General features: G+C 41.4%; 1 protein-coding gene across 1 annotated transcript in view; it reads right to left on the bottom strand.

Moving 5' to 3' along the window:
* PLCB1 (phospholipase C beta 1) overlaps window positions 1–21,437 on the bottom strand; it is a 416,514-nt gene that overhangs the window by 295,728 nt on the left and 99,349 nt on the right. Inside the window, exon 3 of the mRNA XM_085299181.1 lies at window positions 17,271–17,339. Coding sequence (XP_085155307.1) covers window positions 17,271–17,339 — 69 coding nt within the window. The remainder of the gene's footprint in view (window positions 1–17,270; window positions 17,340–21,437) is intronic.

Here is a 21,437-nt window from a genome sequence, read left to right as displayed (position 1 = left end):
CCCAGAGAGGTTGTGGAGTCTCCTTCTCTGGAGAACTTCAAGGCCYGCCTGGMYGCAACCCTGTCTAMCMTGCTCTAGGTGACCCGGCTTGAGCRGGGAGGTTGGACTAGATGATCTCCAGAGGTCCCTTCCAACCTTACCGATTCTATGATAAGAAAAGTAAATTTGAGCTTTTAAAAAATATATATTCATAGAATTAAAGAAATGTAATCTTGGAAAGGATTTGAAAGGTTGTCAATAAATTGCAGGGGAGAAGAAATACTTAGGTAAAGCAGGTAAGTATGCTACTTCTCAACGTTTTTCTCCAATTTGACAATATCCACTCTATCCCTACTCCACTGCAAAAAAAACAAACAGATATTGAAGGTATTGTCTGAACTAGTTACTACTGTAAAATTGCAATGGGCATAGATCCCAAAATAATATCTGTTCTGCTCCTTGGCTTTTATACAAAACATACACATTTGGAAACATTCTTTATACCACATCTGCTAGCCGGCAGTTTATGAAGCAGAGTAAAAAGGCTACTTTTATAGAATTGCAGATAATGTACCATTCTTTCACTTTATGTAAGTCATCTCTTTAATCGGTAAAAATTCTCTAGCCTTTAAATATACCAAGAAAAATAGGAAAATATTTGAAATTAGATAGTAATACCATGTAGGAGCAGACTGGACTACCAGGAGGTCATGCGATCTGTTTATATGCATCTTCCTATCTATAGGAAAACACCTTCCTATCTTTAACTATATAACATGTGCTTAAAGAGATGATTGATGGTTAGTGGTCCTTCCTRCTGCATAATTTGGATGGCAGTATGACATGAGGTTTTTCATTAATAGAACATGGGCCAGCTTTCTAGGATCAAACAAATTTGATTTTATTTCCCAAACACAACGTGCACTGTCAAACATAGCTTATTCTTCCAAGAAAAATGCTATAGATAAAGAAATGGAATTGTAAACAGATCATAAACCTTACTTAAACTGATTAGAGGTTAATGCACAAGCCCAACCAAAGACATGTAGTGATGTGGGCTGTCTATCTTTTGAACTGAGCTGTTCTATAGCGATTTCACATTCAATTTCCAAGAAGCAAAACTAACCACTAGAACACTTTTTAAAAGAATTACGGAGAAATTCACTAACAGTGCAACCATTCTAAGCATAAACATTTTGTCTGCTTGGATCTAGATAGATGGAATGATACAGAGAGAAATCTACAATAGAAGGTTCTTCATGTGGCATTATCAACCACTTCCAGGAAATAAGTAAATGTTTTGATTCTAGCTAGAAGTAAAACAGTAGAGACTGTAGTACTATAGAAACAGTAGAAGAGGAAATATTTATCTGTAATAAAAAGTATCAGTTTTATTCACTGTTGACTAGTTCACTTTTTCTTGGCTTAGCTGTCTCCCAGCAGTAACTAAATAACACTGCTAAAATTCCCCAATGTGTGTGCTTTGGCTCTGTCTCCATAAATTCCCACCTGAATGCTACTCAGAGAAGTTGTCTCTGCCTCTTGTCATCCTCTGCTGTCTCCCCGGCCCCAGGGCTGCACTTCCTCCGTGCCAACACAGCCATTCGTGCAGCTGCACAGCAAGAAGTATTGGGGAACTGAGCAAACCAAAAATGACTCTAAGTGGGCAAAAAGCATCCAGCTTTCAGCAATGTGTGTTCTCGAACTCAGGGTATCCCATGGTTTACCAACAGTTGCGACAAGAAGGTCATGGTGCAGGGCTGAAAATAAGTGGCCAAAAAGCAGTGGGCTAAGGCGACTCCTTTCAGTGCCCTGGTTTATGCCAAGTTACTGTGTCTTAAATGTGAGTTTGGACCTCTGCCTCTGCTCTTGGGATCGCCACAGCTAGCTGACGCTCGCAARGACTGTTTGGAGCCTATTTCAAAAAGAGGAAAAGCAAATTTGACGTGAATGTTCCTCCTGACAGTACAACCTGTCTCCCTGTTACAGGCACGGTGGGCTTCACCTCCCCCAGTCCAGGGTGCAGAGCTCCTGCTTACAGTCCCTGGCATGCAGTTTGGTGCTTCAGGCTGCACTACCTTTCTTCACGTGTTTCGTCTCCCCTAGCTACTAGTCATTAAAAGTTGATGTGCTGTCACGGGTCTTCTGCTGGCTCTCCACAGTAATTTCAGTCATAAACTGACATTTCACTTCCACCAAAGTAGGCATGTGATCCCAACCCATCTTTTCTCCTATTCTAGGAAAAGAAAGAAAAAATTACAGAAGTGAGGCACATTAAAACATTTCCCTCAGTTCTAAAAGACTACATTTTAGACAGTTCAGCTCATGCTTTGTAACAGTACCCCTGGATATAATACCTATGAAAATGTAAAGAATAAGAATATGTAGATAACAACAATTTCTGAATTAAACTACTCATAATTACTTTAATATGAAACTGTATCTTTAGTCTACCCAAAGCAAACAATTTTTCAATAACCTCAAATATTCCGAAGGAGAAAATAAGCAGAAATATTTGCAACGCATTTAAATTAATGAGCTTAAATAGCTATCTCTTCTAAAGTACAGAATTTTTCCTCTAAATCTCTCCTGTGATGCTGTTTGAATTGAACAAAATCAACAAAAAAATTTATGAGTATTTTTTAGCAATCTCATGCTTCGGAAATATAATTTATTCTATGCTTGTTAAAACACAAGCAGACTCAAAAGCTTTTAATTAAGCTTATAATGTATATATACAAAGAAATCAACAGACACATCAAATTATACTGAAAATAAAAAAAAATGTTGAATTATTAATGAGACTTTCCGCACTCGGTGTGCCTAGCCAGCATTCAGCCCTACCATTCCAGTGTTTACGAAAGCATTTAAAWCCACTGTCAACCAAGGCCCACACCGTTCCTCTCTTCATTGCAAGAATGGAAAGTTTTTCAAGCAAAACAAGCCATCGTGTTTTTTTCTCAGTCATAGTTTCTATTATTAGCAGTTTTGTTCTTATTTTGTTTATTATTTTATCTTAGATACACATGAAGTGACAAGTCAGCTCATTTTTTTGCAACGTGCCAACATTTCTTTTTGTTATAACTTGAAATAACTAATCATTGGCCAGAATGGTTTACAAGACAGTGATTCTAGATGTGCAGAGCTCACTCACGTTAGGTTTTAAAGCTAAAAACTTACATTTGAAGTAAAAATTAAAAGTAAGCCAATCAACTAACTCTGGATGATGTGACTCTAAAGAGCATCACCAAATACCTCAAGACTAAGTAACACTGAAGTACAGCTTCTTTTTTTCTTTCCCTTTGGTGATCTGCCTCTTCATTTCCTAGGGACATTTCTAAGTCCTCTACTTCCTAAAACCAAACAAAATTCAATCCCCCTGCAAATTGCAGGAAAGAAGGAGCAAAGACATGAAAGCAATAAAGGGAGCCTTAGAGCCTTTGCCTATGCTTGCACTCTCAGCAAGAAAGCATTTAATTTATTTTGCAGGTGGGCTCACTCTGCCATCAAGGAAACTGAAAAACACTTGGCAAATACAGATAGCAGAGCCCCATAAATAGATTTTGGCTTTACACAAGGACTCTCATTTCTGACAATTGATATAAATAAGCTCTAGCTTTAAAGCACACTACAAACACAACACTCTAAGCCTACTTGGTTTTACAAACAACTATCTACATGGCACAAGTGAGCATGAAATCCATCCTTCTGTTCCCCCTGCCCAAAAGTGGACACATGGATTTARGTTAGAGTTAGCACAGCTTTCTATTATTTTGCAAGTAATAGTTAAATAATCCCATTATTTCACACAGATTCATACTTCACTGACTTTCACAGGATCTAGAGAATACTGTATAAAAAAGAAATTTAGTTTCTCCAATTGAAATACTGCTACAAATGTATCAGTGTCTTAAAAATGAGCTAGATTACATTCAACATTTCCTAAAATAATTTACAACAGTAATAATTCCTCTGAATTAATAATTCCTCTGCAGAAGTGTCACCACTTTGACTACAGTGGGGAACATGATGCAATGTTTAATATGTCAGTTAYGATGATTTGCAATCAAGTAGAAATACCACAGCTTTAGCAAATCAAATGGATGCCACCTCCAAGAGTCTGATGTTCTCGTATGACCAGGGATGAGGGCAAAACTTATTTCAACCTAAACTACTGCAGTTTATATTAAAATGACTCTATTGTCACCTCCACAGTGAAGATATCTGGATTCACACTGCTGAGGTGCAGAATCAGTCCACAGACTACGGCTGGTCAGTGCCGACCGATGGAGCAGTGCACTTCATCACCAGCAGCAAGCAGGGATCTCACCTCCTGAGGTGCCCCAGGAAAAGACCATGGCAAGGGAAAAGGGAGAGGACTTCCTGGCCTCCACGGCCCACCATGCATGGGGTTAATACTAAAGTAACCCTGAAATGCATTCTCCTCTTCTTTCTGCTAAAACCAAGCGAACCCAAATCTCAGCAGCAGTTCTGCAAATGATGGTCCTGCACTCGCTTGTGAAAGTCAAGCTCTGGCCCATAACCATCCTCCTCTCCCCTCTTCCTCCCACCAGCCAGGTCCTGGCAACTTGCATGTTCACACCAGTAGCAACAGACCAGTGCCATGAAGAAAGACTTTCTATCGACATGAGAAACTGGCAGATGTAAGTATTTGTGGAGACAAAGATGACGCTTCCCTGCAAAGCCACAGTGTTGTGCACGCCCACACAAAGATAGGAAGGAGAAAAGATCACAGGGCCTGGAGCTCCAGGCTTGCTCCTCCTGTGCACAGCAGAAGCAGTCTCTACGCAGCCCTAGAGCCAGCTCGGAGAGGAAGGACAAGAAGGGTTTTGTTTTCCCTATCAAGGCAAAACGTAGTAAAACTGGACTAATTAGGTTAGCTGAAATCAGCTGTCCTTCTCAAATTGCCAAATGACCATTTTGTGTTTTATAATGTTTTACCAAAACCATATCACAGAAAATGTATTACAGAAAATATGCTGGTTTTGCCCTGCAGCAAAATAAAGTGAATCTTCCTCTCCACAAAACCCAAAATTCCCATTGCCCYCAATGGGTTATTCCTACCGTTATTTGTGAGATGAATTTGATGTCCTTCTCCTTTTGTATTATAACTCAACCTAGCATAACTGCTCTACTCATGCCACTTCACTAGCCAACATTATTTTGAATCAGTTTATATAAAACATTCACAACTGCAGCATATGGCTTCTCATACAATTTTTTTTTTCATATTTTGATTCAGCTTGAAAGAAGGAAGTTAACTCTGAGGGCAATAAAAACAAAAATCTTTCTGTGAGTTCAGTTACGGTACTATAAAATACAGCACTTTTCAATAAAGAAAAAAGAGCATCAGATGCACTGCAAGTCAGACCTTCAATCAGTAYAGCTCCCCTAAGGTCCTGGATCTTTCTAGCACAAAATTTGCTACAAAAATCATTGAGCTGGTTAAAAAAAAAAAAAAAAAACTGTATTTGGAAACTACAGAAAGGTCTCATTTCCTCCGACCTATTCTAAAAAAATCCAGTAACTTGCCACTTGCAATAAGCTATAGCGTGTAACGCTGTCCTTAGACCACGACCAGATATAACTTTCCTGGAAGCAAAGGAAAAATTCAAAGCAAAGGCCCTGCAACGTGGCCCATACCAGCCCAGCTCATTGCCTACGAACTGGTGCTAACCACCAGCAATACACCCTTGCTGGCTTCGCTACCACATTCGTTTGTCAGTGCAGGTTATTGACCCTTGTAGAAATAGTTAAATTCATGTAACTCAGATTATCACGTTAGTATTTCCAAGTTACATTAACACCTGTTTTAGGATCTGCCATAGAACCGAGAGGAAAATCCGAGTTCTCTTTGCAGGAACAGGCGTTACGGTGAATAACAATCAGGAGAAATCTCTCATTTGGAAAATTGTCAGTATCTCTTAATAGCAACTGAAGGCAGTCACAGAGATAATGCACAACGGCACGGAAAAAAAATCTGCTACCACCTAGGCCTATTTTGATATTGAAAATTTGCAAGGTCATTTTAATTCCAAGAAGCAACAAAGAAAACGCATTTTGCAAACACCTTAGCTAAGAACTCCCTTACAGTTCCCAGCCAAGGATATTTCTGCTCTCAAGAAATTTATCCAAATTAATTTATCTAATAAATTTATCCAATTAATTTATCCAAATCCCCCAGGTTAAACAATGTAACTCAGAAGCTAACAACATAAACCACATGCAATCAACCTTGTGAGTGAACCTTCATTTTAACAGATTACTATAATTTACAATCATATACATTTTTTTCTGCTTTGCAMTTCAATCAAGACTGTTGTATGGACTAAAAATAGAGCTAAAGTGACTGTAGCTTAAGATCAGCACTGACTCCGCTCAAGTAATTTCTGCACATTTTTTCTAGGACACACTGTGATCCCAGAGCTTTCTGGTACATTTTTAGGAAGATCCCCACATTTCTAGGCTGGCCAATAATTGAAACTACACATTAGAGGCATGAAATGGGGAACAACATATCCAACAAAGAGCTGGGATCCAAATCATACCCTTTAACCCTTCAGTGCAAGGAAATTCCTGTATATACCCTAGCACAGAGGCAAGTTCTGAAAAAATTTAATTCACCTACTTTCACACACTTCTCATCAGATTACTTATGTTCAACAGAAATAACACACACATTCGTGCACTGGATTTCTCAGCAGATGAAACTTCTCAAGAGGAGGCAAGCCCTGATTTTTCTCATTTAGGGTCATTTTTCATGGAATGCTAAACAGACTCTCCCCAAGCACACAACAGCGCATCCTTCCAGCGCAAGCCACCAGGCAAGAGAGAAGACCCACACTCAGAAAATGTCCCGTTACCCAGTTCGTATTCGCCGCTAGCGCAGATCGCCCACACCGCCGAAGGCCCGTGGCACTTCCRCCCATTAACTCTGTAGCGATGGAAATGCTCTTCCTTGGGAAGGGTATGTCCGAACACACTTGATAGATAGAAAAGCATTGCTAAATGAAGTATAAATCAATTTTAACGCATGGCAGTTTTTATCAGGAGCACACTGCGCTTCCTTCCAGTGAGACACCCATTGAAACCAATGGCTGAAAGTGCAGTAAGCAAACCTAGGGCCCTCAGAGAATATTCTTTTAGCATTGACATATCAATAGCATAATTATTTTGCTCTGCTTTGTGTACCAGTGAACATCACCGTGCCATCCGTTTTGCAGGAACAGTCCCTGTGGACAGCTTGTTAACACCCCAGGCACGGAGCAGAGGGGAAGAGGGCCACGGAAGCCCCGGCTCCAAAATCCCTAGCAGCAACAACTGATAATCTTTTATATCACTAGGATGAGGCTGTGAAGCAAGCTGAGAAAGCCAGAGACAGGGAATTTATGCTCAATATGTCTACAAGGTATTTTGTTATCACTGCACAAATATTACCRTCTTTATTTACAAATAAGCACTCACATGCCTTAGCAGGTAACACAATTCTGTTTATAATTAAAAAGAAAATCTTTCTTTCAGAAATCTCCCACAGTATAAAAAACCAAAACCCACATATATTAGCATGCATCTGCCTCCACGTTCTTACACAGCCATGGCAGACTGGAGCAAAGGGAAAGCGTTTCACGACACTGGCGTAAGAACCATACTCTGAGTTCAGGATCTATCTGAAAGAAGCAACACCTTGACAAGGAAAAACATCCAACACTAGAGTGCATATAGAATAGAATAGAATTCTATATTCCATATAGAATATCTTACTCTCCTAAAGTATTTTCTCATGTTAATTATGAAGATATGAAATATCTCAGGAGGGGATCTAAGATGTATAGTCCAAAACAGCAATGATCCTTTTTAACGTTCTACATTCTATACAAAAAGATTCTAAAATTCCGTAAAAGTCTTATTTTAGTGAGTAGGCCTACTTGGTCCTTTGGAAAATGGTAACATGTACTCGTCATGACTATTCTGATATCATTGCATAAGAAAAAGCCACAGTTTCCTGCTGTTTTTTTAATTCACGTGGACTCTTAGCTATTTCCATACAGTCTGTTTAGCTGATTCCAAACAGTTCCCGCTTTCCCRCCCAAACCGTAGTCCCCACTGGGCAAAGCAGCCACCTCTGTGCTGGACAACAGCACTCGGAATCACTCTACCGGACTTTGAACCAGGCCATAAAGAGTTGCCTCTAAGCACGCTTAGCGGCACCTTCGGTGTCCAGCAAAACTTGTCTTCACCTTACCTGTAGCTGACTCTCTTCTACACCCCCCTTGCACATCGCTAATAAAGYGCTTCCCGGCAAGACTGAGGGAGGCCTGTCAACCAAGCAGGACGCCTGCTGCTTCCCTTTCGCACTTCCAAGGGAAGTCAAGATACTTCAGTCTCTCTTTTTGGAGGACGCCTGTATCCCTCTAAGAAACAGCAGCACAGCTGATGCTGATACTGCGCTGGGCTTTTCTACAGGYGCAGGCATGCTTTGGGACACTAACAAATAGACTGAAAAGCCACAAGTGACAAAACCAAGATCAYTTTCAGTAGGGGCGATAAATTACACGATCAAAGTTTTAGCCTCGAGAGCCAACTGCAGAGTCTTCGGTTTCTTCACGTTACTTTTTCCTTAGACATCTGTCCTGGCTATCATACCAATGTGTACGTTTACAGCCAGTTATGCTCAGCTGTCAGGAACATACTAAGYCAAGTACTAATAAAATGGGGAAGTTTTAATCTTTTGTTCTTACAACGGCGCAATAAAGTTCCTGYGTTGCCATTTTCGTTGGATTTTGTTCCTTTGACTCCATCCTATCACCCCTGAAGCTCGAGGGTGTCCCACTGCCAGCAGATCCCTCAGTGCACACGCAGCTCCAGACTTGTGCTAAAACATACGCTTCAGTAGTTAGAAACTATTTCTAGATGGAGATCATCGCTCAGAAGGAAGGACTAATACGCGCTCGTGACTGAGGCTATATGCAGCATTCTTTAGGAAAAGCGACTTTTATTATTATTATTATTAATCGTGTAGCACTTAGGAGCCCTACTAATGAAGCACAAGCTCGTTCTGTTGGGTATGGTGCGAAGGGAGGGGAAAAGAAAAGGCCTGAGTTTTCCCAAGGCGTCGTGATCTTAGTGCAAGTCAAGAGGCGATGCGTGGACATGAACACACTGGGCACTCTTAGTATTAACACCTTAGCTTCGCTAACCCAACCTCTTAGATAACTTCATGTTGCCCTAAAAAAAAATTAAAATCTCTTGGGAGCTATTAAAAAAACGTAGTTCAGACYTGTCAGAGCTTTACCGTTATTTAAAACGGGGGCAGACCTGCCTCATTTGTTCAAAGCCATGCCTGGAAACAGCATTTAAAATGCAGGTTTATTGATGCTTGCTGGGGTTCTTAGCAACCCAGAAATACTGCATGTTTAACTGGGCAGGGTCCTAACCTGCCTTTTAAAATTTAAATGTGAATTTGTGAACTCACATTCATAAAATACTTATGCCCTTAAAAACAGATTTTGTTGTTACGCACTTTGGCATGAAAGCATAGAGTAAAAAAATAAAACATATGTTTTACAAAGATAACAACAGAAAATGTAAAACCAAGCAGCACACAAAGCTCACTGAAACAGCGAGTGAGCAGGGGAGGGGAGAAAAAAATAAATAAAAAAAAYTTTCCTTCTATCTTGTTATGAACGTTTGCAAATACTGAGGCTGAGCGGCGAGGAGCCAGAGGGAGGTTTTACAGCTGAAACCAGCTTCACGAGAGGTCCCAGCCCTGGGGGAGCAGAGGGCTGCACAAGGCCACCTCGGTCTGGGCCACTCGGGGGGTGCAAAGGGATCTCCGAGCTGGCTGCAGCCCTCGGCACGAGCGGCCCCGCAAACTACCCCGGAGGCAGACCGGGCTGCTTCACCGCCAGCAAACGCCCCAAGCGCCGGGTGCCTCTTGAGGAACCTTTGCTCTGCTCTGCTCTGCTTTCCCACAGGCGTGGACCTTGTCCCACAGGTCAATGCTCTCCAGGGCATGGAGGAGCACAGAGCTCCCCTCCACGTTCCCTTACCTCACTCTGAGGATGAGACCTTTCCCCAAGGGCTTAACATCTCCAGATCAGGAGGAAAAAACTTCAAAAGCCTCCCAGCAACACCACAATTTGCCTTCTTCCCCCCCCCCCTGCCGTGTAACCTGCTTGACTATGGGTAGTGGTGAGATGTTTCCTCCTGCAGAACGTCAAACTGCTCAATCTTAACTTTTGTTAATAAAATGCCACAACCTAGAGAAAATGTCCACAGAATTTAATCACTGCCGATGTGAAACAAAGCAGTGATGCAGAACAACAACAAAATATTTAGGGGCTTACGGGTTTGGGTTCTTTTTTTTTGGGGGGGGGGGGAATGTTATTGTTCTATCTAAGATGAGTCAAATCAGATGAGTTTTGGTGGGAAGAAGGCGAGTTGTGTGCATGTGTCTTTTTTTAAAAAAAAAAATTTAGCAGCAATAGAACATTGCTTAGGTGTAATTTACATTAGGGTTTCTAATTTAAAACAAGGTGGTTGAAGGGAAAGTGCCATGCGTTTATCAGCAGATAAAAATAACAGCCATAGCAGCATTTTAGACAGGCAGCGTGCCAGCAATCTCGTGCTGCAAAGGCAGGTCTGCTACTCTCCTATGCAACCCAGGTAGGCAGCAGACCTTCCCAGACAATTTATAGACTGGAAGAAAAAAAAAAAAAAAAGGAAAAAAAAAAAAAAAACACACACACCCAAACAATCTACCTGCCTTTTCCTGCACACAGTCTAATCAGAAAAGTTTATTAAAGACAACATAATTGCCCTAGCTCAGGCTTTGTCATAAATGAACCACCACTCAGTTTTCAAATATAATAAAAATGACAGAGGCCTCCTTTGTGCTTTGATGAAAGAAAAAACCAAACAATCTCACCACAGAATACAGGACTGCCAGTAAAAATAGAACTTCAAATACCATAAGGAAATTCAGTGATTGATTTTTGTTTATTTTGATAGGCTCCTGTCATTGGATTGGCAAACAGAAATTATAGCCTTCTTCAGAGGTCAACCAACCAAGTGTTATCTGTGATTTGTTTATTTGCCTACGTGTGCTTGGACTGGGTTCAAGAGCGTTCTTTATCATCTGTATTTATGAATTCAAGTAATACACTTAAGACAAAAAAAGAAGAGATTATTTGCAAACTTAACAGACAACAGTCTTATCTATCGGCAGAAAATTTTACCTAAATGTCAGGAAAATTCTAAATCAGTATAAGAGATTACAGAATTAGGCTCAGAAAACAGCAGTCTTCATACCTCTRAAAATGCAAATATGAAGACTTGCACGTCCCACTTCCCTGAAAATATCAGATTTTCAAGTTGAAATAATTATTTAGACCTTTCTTCAGTTTTACTTTCAGCTTTTGAACCCATTTAGTTCATGGATGTCATTTTTTCTCTATAAATATGTCATAAATTAGCATACTCTTTGCAGTGGGGAAAGACAGCATATTTTTAAATCAAAGCTGAGATATGCCTGAAATCATCTTGCTCTAAAATTTGAGGATTTCAGGAAAAGCCACCAAATACAGAAAGACTGCTGAGAATACTGTTATAGTTGAGGCCTTGGTAAACCTCTGATATTAAAGAGGCTTAATTATTATTCTCTGCAAAGCTTTCTTCTCAAAGTGATAAAATTCAGGGCAGGGGAGCTAAGAATGTCTTTCARACTGGGGACTATGCCCTACGAATATTTTGGCATTTAAATGACGAACGATGGGATCGTTCAGTCTCCTGCAGGTTCCAGGCTGTATACGTCATTTTAAAAAATCCATTTCCTGTTGCATGATTTATGATATCTTTGAGGGAAAACATAATAATCAAACACCTCAAAAAAGTTTTAAATGTGAACATTTGCCATGGGGTTATTTCCTAATTCCTGCCAACTCATCCTGATATTTCTTCTTGCTACTAGAAACACTTACACAGTTGCATTAAGATTTTGGTTTCCATAGGAACTGTTAGTGGCTGAAGCAAATACAAGATGGTAAAAAGTGTGAATTTCATAGTCCTGACAGCATAACACAAATTTTTTCCCCACCTAACCATTTCGCCAATACTGAGTACTGCCTGACATCTTTAGCTACGTGTCTCTGTTTCGGGAAGATGGACACTTGTGCAGCAGCACCTCCGCGCCTCGCAGAGGGCACATGAATATGCAGAGCTATTTCTGTGTCTCGTTATACAAAGACATATATTCCTGTCCATGCTATGTCTGCATTTATTTTACAGACCTCTGCATTAAACTTCACAAGCGGAAGTACTGCCCTTCCTCGGTCTGCACATCAAAACAAAGCTTGGGAGAATGCACTATGCAAGAGAAAAAGTAGCAAATAATTGCTTCATCGCAACCAGCAATTTACAGAATTTCTTCAGCCTTCRGAAAGTTGGACGATGTAAGCCCTCGGCGTCCCGACGCTCTGACCTTGCTGCTGCCGGCTGGAGGACCGACCGCCYGGGAACCGGGAGAAAAGGCCTTCCACGTCGCAGAAAGGCTGCCCTGAATTTATGCAGCCACGTCTTCAGAAGGGCATGTTAATCTGTTCTCAACAGGTCTTTCGCTCCTGTCCTAAACGGCTCCAACACTTAATAAAAAGCCACAGTTCTGATAATCATCTTCTAATTCCCTCGCTTTGTATAACTTCCATTGTGTTTTGAATTCAGATAGTTTTTCTAACATATATAATTAGTCTTTTTTTATTCTCCTCAGAACATTACTTCCATTTCTCTCTCATTTAGAGATCCACTGCAGTGCTCTGTACTGTATGAGAGTTATCCTTATTCTGAAGGGTAAGGCTCTGCATATATATTGCATTTAGATGGAAAACTCTGTTATCGTTTCTGAAAATAGCAGCTGAAGACAGGACTCATCCCTGACAAAATATGGAAAAAAACAAGACTATATTTAAGTTTCTCAGTACATTATTTAGTGATTTGGGGTCAGAGGACAATCTTCTTTCCTCACAACTGTTAAGTGTTTATGTACCCACTAAAGACATCCCTTCTACATCATTAGAAACTTATGTTCCAAGGAAGAAACAGGTTTATTCACAGATGGTTAAACACTTTGACAGATAAGGCTTTTAACTTTTGTGTCCACCTTCCTCTGCTGTTAAAATGATTCTGATACTCTGCCTAAGAGTCACAGGGCCTATGCTCTACCTAGCCCCCTAAATCTAGTATTTCCTTTGGCTGCATTAGTCCTTCGGATGCATCCAGCCAACTGGAAATTCAAAGTAGCAGGGAGATTTGCAAGAGTCTCCTGAATTTGTCTCATTTTCCCAGTCTTGAGTTTCCTTTATTTGGAAAAGTCAGTGGATGCTGCCACGGATGAAATCAGTTCTGACCATTTGGGAAGGCTAAAGGCGAAGGCACACAGAGAAGTTGGCGTGAGGCTCTAGGCTTGACGCCATACCAACAGTAACAGCACTTCTCAGGGGACAGCCACAAATGGACACAAGTGCCCTGAAGTGTGAACACAGACATAACAACTCCTATCACCTTCTAAGACCGACCTCAGTTTTAGGAGCATGGTCTAGTGCAAGGCTACTCCATTAATCAATTCTRTCCAAGTCCCTGGAGTAACTATTGTTGAGATCTACTCAGGAAGMAGCTTTTTTTTTCCCAGACACTTTTGTAAGCTGCTGCTACACCTGGCTTCATGACCTGGAACAGTGGCAGCTGCTCTGAAGTCTCCAAGGAACAGGAAGAATTAGGAACATATTTCAAAGGAGATTACAGTAGACATCACTACCCAGAAGGTAGAGAAATGTTCTTGCTCTCAAGGCACAGAGCAGAGCTGACTACTACTAGTCCTACTACTACTACTAAGAGAGTTGACTACTAGGTTGCAAAGCGGCAAGCTAGTACGTGAACACATCAAGTTTGAGGYGATCCTAGTTCCTTCCTTGTTTTGCCTCCATGCACTCACTGATGATTGCTGTATTTGTGTGCCTTAAAGGAATGTTTTGAGGCTAAATATAATAAGGAACAGAAAAAGAATCAGATCCCGTGGAGCGGGAACCCAGAAAGAAAGAAAGAGCTCTCTTTCTTTAGCTTATGAAAAGCATATAGTAGTGCAACTTATCTGTTGTTACTCCTCTTACATGCAGTATGGCCCAGGGAGGGCTAAAACACTTGAGTGTTCRTAGTACCCACCTTTCTCCACAGCACAGGCTATGTCTCCTCGTCAGTGCACTACAAAAGATAATCTACAGCTTGGATATAATTACAGGAGCAAAATGCATCACATTTTCAACAGATTTAGGGACAAAGCGTAAAAGGTCAAATAGAAGAAGARAGGTACTATCTAAATAAAAAGAAAGTATTTGGCTGTTAATCCTTCATTGATGAAAACATCCCCAAAATGGAAGTGTGTTTTACCTTGTGATAGAGGCTAGAAGACACATTACACGTTACAAAAAACATTCAGAACAACCACAAAAGTTACTTGTCTTTATACAGGGCAAAATATTGTGAAAAGTAAATGTCAACAAACAAAGCTGAAACTAGCTTTAAAACCCTTCGCGCTCTTCTCTTTCAGAAATTAAGAATGCCAATGGCTTGTACAGAAGGTACATTGAAYGCACCTCAAGAAGAGCTTCCATTTCTAGCCACCAACAAGATTAAGARCTATTCAAGCTAACCAAAGAAACGTCCCCTCTGGTGGATGTGGCTTATGGGGAAGAAAGAAGTGTACATGCCAGGCAGTAAAGGGGAAGAAAGATTTTTTTTTGGTAATTATGACTGTTTATAGTCTTTTAAAATCATTACTTCCTTTTGTTGCAGCACACATACTAGGTCTGGGTAGCTTGCTATGGATATCCTTAATTAAATTGAAATTACAGTTTAATATAAAATAAAATGAATTACAACTGTTTATTAGAAAAGCCAAGGCTTATCAAAGATGGTGCTTATTTCTATCAAAAGGTAGCACTACATCTGACATACAACAAACAAGGTTGAAAGATTCCCATTAACTTCTGTAAGCTTTTAACAACAACACACAGATGAAATCCTCCCCACTAGAATTCTGAAATTACATTAAAAAAAAAAAAAGGTAGAAGTCCTTTAATGCTGTACAAAAATTGTCCAAAACTACTGGGGGCAGAAGGARAGGAAGTCATGAAAAGAAAAACATCCTAAAACCTTTGTTTAACAGAGAAAGATGGGTGAATGCACAACGGCCTGGAGATTGCTGTCATTAGCATCTGGCAAGGCTAATACAGAAAGCAGGTTCCCAAGTCAACGATAATCCCAGCAGATCACAAGAGATTACCTTCTGGGACTGCTAATAAATGTGTGTTAAGTGGTACCAAGGCACTAAAAAGYATTTGTCTCTAAGGCAGCTAAGCTCCAGAGCGTATATGTTCAGTACATGCCTGGAGCTCATACCACAGACTGTGCTATATAGAGGGTAAGATGCTCAGCAGCTCTCAGGAAACTACTGTCTAGCTGTGCTCATGGACACAGCTCCCAAGCGCCATCACAACATAACCATCAGCTGCACTCCACTTCCAACAGTACGAGGAACAGATTGTGAGTAACTTCTTTGTATGCTGTGTGAAGCTTTCCTGCTTTCCCATGCAGGAACTATCCACCGCTCTCTTGAGCCAACATACCAAGGATTAGACTAGAAACCCCCATGCAATCACAAGCTGCTACTCCTTGACTTGGAGCCAAGCTTTCCTGCTGCTACACGAGCTTCGTATCTTCTGTGGATGTGACACAAATGGGGCTTCTGCAACACTCACTCACCTGCAGTTAACTGTGCTTTGCTCAGAGTCCACAACATGGATCAAAGCAAAACAGACATGATTGGCCCCAAAACGAGCATTTTGTTTCACACAGTTTGCAAGATCCTATCAACAGCCAACCCAGGTGCTGTTTTCATTCTGCCCACACAAATCAATGACAAAAAGCAATCTCAATCGCACAGGTGGTACATTTCACTACCCTRAAAGTCAAGATTTTCTCATACCCTTCATTTAATGCCACTGCTGTCAAATCGGTACCACGTGGTAACAAAAACTGCCTTTTTGTAACCTAATAAATAAAAGTCACCACAGCAATAGCTATGCATAAATTTTAGCTAAAAACATTTTGTTAGAAGAACATGAATGTCCTCTGTAAAGTGGATAGCATTTTAAAATAATGTTCTAGCCATTGTTAATACTTTATTGCTATTCATCATAGAACCATTAATCATGGTGAACTCATTTGGTATTAATGTGGATGTCATAAAGTACTTCTGTAGCATTTCAATTATAACTCAGCCTTTAAAATGCTGCCAGCATTACATGGAAAGCTTTGAAAATTAAATGTGAATAGTCTCCTCCRAGATACCTATAGGCATACTCGGGCACAGAGAAACCACCATTTCTACTCTTAACGCGTATCCTCCACAGGCTGAGAAGCTCGCGGGGCCGTGCCCGGAGCCACGGCTGGGTGGAAGAGCGAGGGAGCAGAGGCTGTTCAGAGCCAGCTCGTTTTTCCTCCCCTGAGACGAGGGCAGGAAAAGCATCCCCTTGGGCTGCTCCAACCCCACACGTTCAAGAGCAGCTAAAAAGCAGCAATGCCGTACTTTGAGGACCCCAGAGAGATCTGCTTTTCTCATATCACTCCCGCAATTCTCCAAGGYACAAGCTTGCTTCCAGAGCTGAGCGCCTCGATTTCTCTCTGATGTGCAGTTCATGYTCAAATGAAAACACCACAGAGAACACGTATCTACTGCCAATTGTCTTTAAAGACTGCAAAGGAGTATGCAAGAGYGGGCCTAAAGGAACTCTTACCTCAATCTCTCTGAAGACAGCTATAAAAACTCTTTCTGGCATCAAGGGGCACCAAAGGAGTAAAAAATATAGCATAAAAWGCAACTATGAAGCTAAACAGTTACCAGTTCCTGGCCATCAGGGAAGYCAGGACTTGTGTCGGTTTAAGTGTTGCCCTAGGCAAAGCCCAGTTCTTGTCCRTTCACTTCGAACAGAACTTTCATCAGCATTATCCATAAAGAACCAAACAACAGCTCAGCAATCACAGAACTTCTTATGAGAAACTCTGTTAAATGAGGAAAAGATAAAGCATTTTTTATGAACTACAGGATTTTTTTTTTTTTTTATGAACTATGGAAATTTTTGTAATTCTTGYGTGTAATTCTCCTTCTATCTTACCTAGGTAATCAACGTAACATGTAGCAAGCATGCAGCAAAAAGGCCTACCTTGGGTGCTCTGGCATGTTTTCCACATCTGGCATCTTTGACAAGACTGATATCTAGTAGCTCAGTCTCCTAGAAGGAAAAATTGCAATACAGATCATTATTACATTAGTCTAAAAGCGTTGTTATGTTAACATTGCCTCACTTCCCAGATCAGACAGCAGTCAGCCTATTTGCAAYGACTCCTGTCCAAACTGCAAACAATTTCATGTAGTGTTGTATTGCCCTTCACCAATCCTAACAGCAATACTTAAGGTCTTAGGCACTTAACTTAATTTCCGTAAAAATATGCATTTGTCTCCTACGATATATATAGAGAGGCTCAATCAACCATACTAGTCAAGTGTATTTCTTGGATTACTAAATAACAGCTGTTGTAGTTTTTTTAAACAATTTTAGCTTTTTATGCTAGTTATAGTGTGAAAAGGAAGATATTAAAAAATGGAAAATTCTCTCTGCAACAGAAAATCTACTTTACATTTCTGTAAGTCTATACTTAAAAAGTTACATATACACAATGATAACATTTTCTAACAATTTTACAGCGATCATTGCTCAATGAAAGCCCTGCACTTTTGACAAGCATTTCAAAGTTCACATGCTAGTCTTGAGTTCTGCGCTACACATGTTGACTTCTGGGTTATAACACACGCCCTACGGGGAACAAAAATGACCCATGATGACAGCTTCTGCTAGGCAAATTCATGTACTCTGCTGTGCATGTATGAMATGAAGCATCATCTTTCAGTGCTTTTGGGACCCTGCACGTGCCTGGAGGGGATCAGCACAGGGTATTCATCTCTCTCCAAACAGGCCATGAATTTTAACCCTGAGTCAACATCCTTTTCCCARTCTCATCCCGAGACAGGACATTTTTCAATGTTGCCATGTTGGTTCTCTTCTTGAATACCTTAGCATTTATGGGCATAGAGAGCCTGGACGGAGGAACAGTGCCGGAGAAGGGAGGAGCGTGACTCCCAGCTGCTGGCTCCCCAGGAAGCACTCAGATCCACCGTGCTCCTAAGACTGATACAAACTGTTTCACAAGACACAGGCAAGAACATCTGATCTGATTTGACACTACTTGAAAATCTTAAAGCAAAACTTAATTTTGTCCGCCTCATTTACACTAGTATTTGGACTAATAGTCCATGTTAGCATAGCTCAATTACATACTAAAAATAGTCCAAAAGTACTTCAGCAGGAATGTGACCACATTGCAATTAGAGCTTCGATGAAGTTTAGTCTTCAAGTAGCAACTGCAATGCTGTGCAGAGAATATGAGATCTCTGTGCAGCATAGAGGCACTATATTCTTAAATTCCAAGGAAAACGGGTGATTTTCCCACAGACATATTCTCTTCCGTAGATTACTTGTATCTTTATCTCTGTGCTCCTGCACAGTTCTTGCAGGTACATTTCTGCTGACTTATAAGACGTGAGGTCTACCACAAAATTTTCACTGTGCTTTCATAACATCTCCCTCTGCCCATCGTGCAAACCCCTATTCTATCTAATAACAGCTAAACTTACATCACCACTTCTCTGATACTGGCAACAGGAACAGGATCTCTCTCTTTTCCCTGGYCTGTTTCTGAGAAACTTGGACCTCTAAGATATTTATTTTTGGCCAAAATTACCTGAAATAGGATAATGGGGTCAAAACACAGAGATGAGGAAGATGTAGAAGCAGGGTTATAAAAGGTGATATTTTGTGAATATCCTTAGGAAATCATCCAAAATGCACAAATATACAAGGCATATGTATAAAAYACTCTTCTGACAGCACTCCAACCTCTGAGGTTTACAGCTGATTGCCATACATAAAAGCTTGCCTACAGCTGCCCATCACAGCTCAGGGCTGTCTGCAAGACTACGAACCCAACTTTCAGGTCCAGTTTGAAGCTGGTCTTATTTCCAGATCTATGGTCCTCTTATACATTAACCCTTATTCTGCCTGACACTATCATAAGTGACGCAAGGCTAAGAGGGCAAAGTTCAAAACTCCAAGTGCAGAAAAGTCCTTAAATGCAAAAAAGTCCAGCTAATCAGTCTCCTACATGCCTAACTGCTGCATTCTCGAAGCAGAGTTAAGCAAAGTCAGTGGCCAAAAGTGAAACGGGTTTTCAAGCGAAGTGAGCGATGCTTAAAAGACAAAGASGTCACTCTGGGGAAGGAAAGCTCCTGCATAAAAGCATGCAATTCCCCTGCAGAAAGGCCTGAGGTTGGCACTGCTACTCCTTCATGCCCCTCACACCATACCACTAGTCTAATGATTCATCTCCTAKACCTTTCTCAGTTTCTTAATATCACAGAAAGGTTGTGGTTGGAAGGGACCTCTGGAGATCATCTAGTCCAACCTCCCTGCTCAAGCCAGGTCACCTACAGCACATCAGACAGGATCATGTCCAGGTGAGTTTAGAATATCTCCAGAGAAGGAGACTCCACAGCCTCTCTGGGCAACCTGTTCCAGTGCTGTCACCTTCACAGGAAAGAAGTTCTTCCTTATATTCAGGTGGAATATATAGGAATATACATAGGAATTCCTGTGTGTCTGTGCGTGTTGCCTCATCCTGTTGCTGAGCACCACTGGAACGAATCTGGCCCCATCCTCTTGGCATCCTCCCTTACGGTATTTGTACACACTGGTAAGATCTCCTCTCAGTCTTCTCTTCCCCAGGCTGAAGAGGCCCAGMTCTCACAGCCGTTCCTCRCAGGCAGGTGCTCCAGCCCTMYSATCATCTTTGTAGCCCTACRYTGGACTCTCTSCAGTAGCTCCATGTCTCTCCTGTACTGGAGAGCCCAGAACTGGACACAGCCGTCCAGACGTGGCCTCACTAGTGCTGAGTAGAGCATAAGGATCACCTCCCTCCATCTGCTGACAACACTCTTCCTAACACACCCCAGGACACCACCGGCCTTCTTGGCTGAAAGGGCACATTGCTGGCTCACGGTTAATTTGTCCACCAGAACTCCCAGGTCCTTCTCTGAAGAGCTCCTTTCCAGCAGGTCAGCTTCTAGCCTGTACCAGTGCATAGATCCAGGCCAGAAAGCTTGCATACGTTCACATGGAATTATTTCACCATATGATACCTAATCTTGCACTAGTATACTAACCAGGAGAGCCGCATGAAGAACATAAAAAAATCGCAGAGTACAATGAGCACTAGCTCTCCATTTCCCTGTGCGACTGTTCCCCAGGGCTGGATGGGGCCAGGTCCTCACCAGAGGGAAATGGCCAATGCATTCAGTTAGAAAAAGCAATGCTGATTTTTACCAGCAGCAATCTGTTCCTCAGTGTTAGCATAACATTTCCACATTCATATCACCTCATCTATCCCTCAGTGGAATCTACTTCGCAGATCCCAGTGAAGTCGGTTAGTGCAAATACGTCTCCACATGTTTTATTTCTTTTGAAATTTAGCCCATGCCACATTTGCATCTCAAAATGCAGCATGATATTCCTAGTGAGACATGAGAAGCTTGTCAATCCAAAGGGACTCTGTTCCCCCTCTCCCTTTTTTCAGGGAGGTGTTGAGGGGAACTGTTACCAGTTGCTCTTGTGAAACACGCCAGCACCGATAGCACTAAGCGACCATTGGGAATATGCCAGCAGTAGAAGGCAGACTTGCTGCTCAAGATAGAGAAAAAAGAAAAACAGAGATACAAAATCCAAATAAGCACTATTAAATATCTGTGTGTTCAGGTATGGTAGCAGGTACAACTTTAAGTAAAACAAAAAGAACACAGTGCAGGGTTTGTCTTTGATTTAAAGCATGTGGGACATATCGGCAGAACTGAAAGTAATGAAATACAGCAGAGTCATACGAGCGTTTGTCACACTCGGAGCAAGAACCAAAGGGGGAAAACGGACAGCAGCCTAGATGCAACTAAGGAGAGGAGGAGACCAGAGGATGCTGAGCAAAACGGAGCTAAGGCAGGCAAGAGATTGAAAAGAAAACCGTGGATAAGAGCCAGAAAACTGCGTGACCGTAAGGCAAAGGGAAGCCAAGACAGGGCAGAGACGTAACACAACTGCACCGGTGGCTGCTGCGCACAAGTTAGTGCGGGGAAGGCGGCTCTTCGGAGACGAGGGACAGGTACGAAGGAAGAGCAAGGAGCTGAATTTTACTGGCACCAGGCAGGAACCTGCCCTTCAGGGTAAAAGGGC

This window comes from Rhea americana, unplaced genomic scaffold (genome assembly GCF_003343005.1).
Source record: "Rhea americana isolate MKP2758 unplaced genomic scaffold, rheAme1 scaffold_146, whole genome shotgun sequence".
NCBI lineage: Eukaryota > Metazoa > Chordata > Aves > Rheiformes > Rheidae > Rhea > Rhea americana.
Note: the sequence above shows the minus strand (reverse complement) of the source record. Positions and strands in the feature narration are given on the sequence as shown.